This window comes from Leuciscus leuciscus, assembly GCF_965113295.1.
Source record: "Leuciscus leuciscus genome assembly, chromosome: 25".
Lineage (NCBI taxonomy): Eukaryota > Metazoa > Chordata > Actinopteri > Cypriniformes > Leuciscidae > Leuciscus > Leuciscus leuciscus.
Genome location: NC_138724.1, coordinates 31,545,546 through 31,551,774, shown reverse-complemented (window position 1 = coordinate 31,551,774; position 6,229 = coordinate 31,545,546). Strand labels below are relative to the sequence as shown.

General features: G+C 37.5%; 1 protein-coding gene across 1 annotated transcript in view; it reads left to right on the top strand.

Annotated features, from left to right (window-relative positions):
• LOC309491185 (uncharacterized protein) overlaps positions 1 to 6,229 on the top strand; it is a 202,665-nt gene that overhangs the window by 183,315 nt on the left and 13,121 nt on the right. The window contains exon 23 of the mRNA XM_082160607.1: positions 709 to 882. Coding sequence (XP_082016733.1) covers positions 709 to 882 — 174 coding nt within the window. The remainder of the gene's footprint in view (positions 1 to 708; positions 883 to 6,229) is intronic.

Sequence of the window (6,229 nt, the reverse complement as noted above, 5' to 3'; positions counted from 1 at the left end):
ACTCCTGTTAGCTCAGATGAACAAGAGTCGAGAGAGAAGAGAGACCATCATCGCTCTGGGGAAAATAGCGTTTGACCTGTTGGTAAAGGCCAACTCTCTCTTCTGTGATGAAGATTATGAACTCAGTGCTGAACGTGTTAAAGCAAGCTCATCAATCATAAAAGTGATAGATGAAAAAAGAAACTCCTTCTGTTTCATAAATCACAGAACACAGGAGTTTCTGGCAGCTTTGTATGCGGCTGATGTCATTAATGGAGGAAACCCACTCCAGCTCAGGGATCTCTCCAGTCTGAAGCTTGAGCTCGGAGAGAAGAGCTTCACAGACTACGATTCACTCCAGAAAGTGATGAACATCGCTTTACAGAAACAGATGGATCTCTTCTTCTGCTTCTTACTGGGTTTCAGACTGGAGTCCAGCCTCCTGACACAGAGAAGAAGCTCTTCATCCAGTCAAAGCGCAGTTCAACACATCAAAACAATGATCATGAATTCCTCTTCAGACGATGCAGTCGAAAGCAGTCTCCTGTTCGACAGTTTGAAAGAGCTGGATGACCGTTATCTAATCCAGGAGATAAAGACACGGCTGAAATCTGGACTCAGACGCTCTCCTGATGAGTCAGTGTGGAATTGGTGTTCTTGTTAACAAGTCATTTGTCTTTTATTCTTTTCTAGACATCTGTATTTAATGTGTTTTCTTCGCACTCACAGGTTGAGATCTTGTGATATCAGTGATGGAGGTTGTGCTGTTCTGAGTTCAGCTCTGAGATCAAACCCGTCTCATCTGAGAGAGCTGGACCTGAGTGAGAATAACATTACAGAATCAGAAATGAAGCAGCTTTCAGATCTACTGGAACATCCTCAGTGTAAACTGGAGAAACTGGGGTGAGTGGTGTGCATATTTGTTAATACAAAATAACACAATATATCACTGTTCAATGTATTTTTAGGGGTTCAAGAATGAAATGCTGAAACCCTATTGTAATTGTGGGCCAAGCACCAAGATGTGTATGTACTAATTGCAACACTCTCAGAAAATAAAGTACATGACTGTACCTTTAGGGGTACAATGGCTTGTCAAGTCAAGTCAAGTCATCTTCATTTATATAGCGCTTTTAACAATGGAGATTGTCTCAAAGCAGCTTTACAGAGATAAACGTATAATTTAAGGTAAGATTGTTTTGGCTTTATAGCGTTTTTTTAAAAGTTATTTTCCAGCTAAAGTTAGTTTTGATTGATTCGCTTCCGTCGCAACGATCATTTGTTATTAAATTAGGGGGCCGCCAAGACGACACCATTCTCTCTACACAAACTTTAAACGCGATCCTGTGAGAAACGCTGATGGCGTTCACATGCACATTAAGAATTGGTTCTATAGTTATGTTTTTCAAATTTATTAAGAGGAAACCCCTTGAGATGTAACATCTCGTTTTCAAGGGGGCCTCAGAAAAGAAAAGAAAAACTTACATAACAGGTATACATACATACAGACAAACAAAAGACAAGATACAAAATACAAAGTACAAAAGCTCTCCCTCACACCAAAACCACCCATACCCTCCCAATACCAACCACTAGGTATTCAACAGTTAAGGACTTTCGTATAGACATACTGTACATATATGGTCCCATATAAACATACACACATATACATATTCATATGCATACACATATACATAAACACATACATAAACATACACATGTTTACACATACACATACTGTACATGCTCATATGAGAAAATATTAGGCAAGAGAAAAACAGTTGCAGCTTGTATACAAGTAGTTAAGGAGAGACATCTTGAAGTGATGAAAGGAGGAGATAGATCTTAGAGACCCAGGTAAACTATTCCAGTCGGATGGTGCTTTAAATTTAAAAGCTCTCCTCCCAATTTCTTTGGATATATGTGGTACAGAAAAGAAAAGATGGTCAGTGTCTCTTAAGCTGTAAGATGATTGATAAAGAATCAAGTGTTGTTTCAGATAGGATGGGTAGTTTGAAAAAATACATTTATGTACAAACTGCAACCAGTGAAACTGTCGTCTCGCATTTAATGAAAGAAGGTTTAGTGACAGATACATTTGACAGTGATGAGTTCTAAATGGACACCTTAAAATAAATCTGCAGAGACTATTATAAGACACATCCAAAGGTTTGAGGTTGGTTTTGGCTGTGTTCTGGTAAACAACATCCACATAGTCAATTATAGGCAATATTAGTTGAGTAATAATTTTTAATCTGATCTGTTTTGTAAAACAATTAATAGAACGGTATAACAGTCTTAATCTACAATTTTTTTTTTTTTATAATGGAATCAATATGTGGTCTGAAGGTAAGTTGAGAGTCGAGCCAAAGGCCCAGATATTTAAACTCCTCAACATTCTCTAGTGGTGTACCATCTAGAAATTGAACCTCAAGAGAATTATTTTGTTTATGGTATGTGGATCTGGTTGCGAACAACATGCTATAGGACTTCTTTTTATTCAAGAGAAGCAGATTAGAAGAGAACCATGTTTGAATACGATTAAAATCAGATTGAAGTGAAGTTTGAATCTCGGATATATCGAGTTTAGATGTATATATAACTGTATCATCTGCATATAGATGAATCTGACAGTCTAAGCTAAATTTAGGGAGCTCATTTATGAAAATGGAAAATAAAAGCGGCCCTAGAGAAGAACCCTGAGGGACACCCGTTTCCACTATTCTAGGTTTTGAAAAAGAAACATTAAGATACACACTTTGACGTCTGAAATGAAGATATGAATTGAACCAGAGAACAGCTGATTTGGAAAGACCAATAGCATATAGTTTGTCTAGAAGAATATAATGATCGACCATGTCAAATGCCTTAGTGAGATCAATAAAAATTGCACCAGTAGACCTATTATTATCTTGTGCAAAAAAAATATCATTGGTAAATGCTGTAAGGGCAGTTGTTGTAGAGTGATTAGGTCTAAATCCAGATTGATTAGGAGTCAAAAGAGAGAAGTCATTAAGGTATCTGGACAGTTGCTTATAAATAAGCTTTTCAAATATTTTAGCTACATTACTAATTATAGAAATCGGTCTATAATTATTGACATCCATTGAATCACCACCTTTATGTATTGGTATTACTTTTGCAAATTTCCACATTAATGGAATTGAGCATGTTGAGAGTGACAAATTAAATAAGTCACAAAGTGGAAATGCTAGGACGTGAGAAGACAATTTGATAAACTTAATGTCCAAACCATCAGGACCAGCTCCATTAGAAGATTTTATTTCTAATATTGCCTGTTGGACTTCAGAGGGATGTATTGTTGAAAACGAGAATGAGCTGTTGTTCACAGTATCTGTTATGATAGAACAAGTGCGCTCAAATGATTCTGAACAACAAATGGAGGAAAAATGTTCGTTGAGGGCATTGGCCATTGAGATAGGATCAGTGATAACGTTATTGTTCACTCTAAGTTTGGCAGGAAGACTTTTGTTGTTTATGTTAATTAAGGTATTAAGTTTCTTCCAGAATTGCTTAGGGTTTTTAAAGTCTTCAGATAAAGAATGCTTATAATAATTTGATTTTGCATTCCTTGTTTTGGTTGTACAGGCATTTCTTAATTTCTTATATTCTAACCAATCAGCAGCGTCCTTTGTCGTGCGTTTTATGTGCGTTTGAATATATGTGCGCAGGTTTGTAATTCCCTACAAACCAAGCCTAAACAAATTACTGGTGTTTCCTTATAGTTTTGATTCAGAATTTTATTTTATTTTATCAATTCAGGGTAGATACGCAAATTGAGTTTTCCCGACGACGCTTTATCTGTAGAGTGGTAAAGGGATTCTCCATAGGGAGAGATTAGTTGGCACTTCAGCACTGCGTTGACATCGGGTCCAGGCGAAGGTCCCTCATCAAATCTGGATACGGCCTGGATCCGGCAGGCTGCGGGAAGACCTCGGGATAAACAAAGACACTAAAATTAGCATAGATGCCATTCTTCTCATGATGTAACGAGTACATCAGGATTTATGGGAAGTGTTCCCGGTTCCAGCTGACCTAATCTATGCAGCCTAACATTGAATTATAGAAGTCTATAATGTATTATGTGAATGCTAGGTCAAAGAGATGTGTCTTTAATCTGACAGAATGTGTCTGCTTCCTGGACAATGTTAGGAAGATTGTTCCAAAGTTTTGGTGCTAAATAGGAAAAGGATCTACCGCCAGCAGTCGATTTAGATATTCTAGGTATTATCAACTGGCCGGAATTTTGAGATCGCAATAGACGTGAAGGACTATAATGCGTTAAGAGCTCGCTCAAGCACTGCGGAGCTAAACCATTTAGTGCTTTGTAAGTAATCAGCAATATTTTAAAATTGATGCGATGTTTAATAGGGAGCCAGTGCAGTTTTGACAGAACTGGGCTAATATGGTCATACTTCCTGGTTCTGGTAAGAACTCGAGCTGCTGCGTTTTGAACTAGCTGTAGTTTGTTTATTAAGCGTGCAGGGCAACCACCCAGTAGAGCATTACAATAATCTAGCCTTGAGGTCATGAACGCATGAACTAATTGTTCCGCATTTGTCAATGAGAGCATATGACGTAATTTAGATATATTTTTAAGATGGAAAAATGCGGTTTTACAGATACTAGACACGTGACTTTCAAATGAAAGATTGGTATCAAAGAGCACACCCAGGTTCCTAACCGACGACGAAGACTTAACAGAGCAGCCATCAAGTGTTAGACTGTATTCTAGGTTATTACGTGAGGAAGTTTTTTGTCCAATAATTAGAATCTCTGTTTTTTCAGAATTTAGAAGTAGGAAATTACGAGTCATCCAATTTTTTATATCAGCTATGCATTCTGTTAATTTAGTGATTTGGTAAGTTTCGTTAGGTTTTGAAGAAATATAGAGCTGAGTATCGTCAGCATAACAGTGAAAGCTAATTCCATGTTTCCTAATGATATCTCCTAATGGTAGCATGTACAGAGTGAACAGCAGCGGTCCTAGTACTGAGCTTGTCACTGGGGCTGTACCCTAAAGGGTTTTGTACCCTTGGCATAGGGTACTTAATGCTTGGAACATACAGTATATGTACCTTGAGGTCCAATAATAAGCCCTATGGGGTACGTTAGTGTAGATTGTACCTTGGGGGACAGAAATGGACTCCTACTGTACCCCTATTTCTGACAGTGTATGTACTAATTGTATCCGTTGGCGTTCTTATTATTCTTCCGTTTCTTCTTCTTCCGCTCTGGGAGTCTATGGAAGCCCATCGAACCGCTTGCAGCAAAGTTATGCAATTTGGCAGCAGATATAATGAAATTCAAGTTCATTTGTCGAATCGTTCTTGGATAACTCAAAAGAATTTGATGAAGAGCATGCCAAAATAAACGTGAAGGTATATCTCAGTGACTTTTTAGTGTATTTTGACCAAACTTGGTGTGTGTTAGGACAACCATGAACTGAGGCTACCTGGTCAATTTTGGCACAGTGCCACCTAGTGGTCAGGATATATGAAAAATTAATTTATCTGATTTCATTTCCGGTGTGCAATTTTTTCTGCCATCTTGGATTTTCTGAAAAATATACTTTTTCGAGCTCCTCATAGGCCGTTTGTCTGATTCACTCAAAACTCAGCATGCACCATCTAGAGACCTTCATGGAAAAAAAGTTGTTAAAAGAATTTCGATCGGTGATTCACGCTTGCGACGGGATGTTCAAACTTTCACTAAAATGTCTAGAACTCTTGAACACAATGAGATATATTCACCAAACGTGTTACACTTATGTAAGAGCTCGTTCTGTGGTCATGCAAAAAAACTAAATTGCGTTGATTCACCACTTGGTGGCGCTGTAATACAAAATCATAAAACCGCTATAATTATGCAACCGTTAGTCCGATTGACTTGAAAATTGTCATGTAGTGTCTTTGTTCAAGTTGCCATGATGATTTATTAAAGTTTGAGCACCTATTAGACCAGGGTAATGGAGGCCAATCAGAATGAAACTTGGTGGGCCTGTTTGACTCATGGTTCTAGAGGTCTATGCAAAGTTTGAAAGATTTTACATTTTAAACTCTATATCTCTCACACTCACACACACACACACACAATATTCATATCATATGGTAAATCTCCTCATTCTGAATGACTTTGTTTCAAGAATCAAATCATCTGTTATTAATATTTGAGATTATTTTAAAAAATCTACTTTTTAGAACTCCTCTTAGGCCGTTTGTTTGATTTG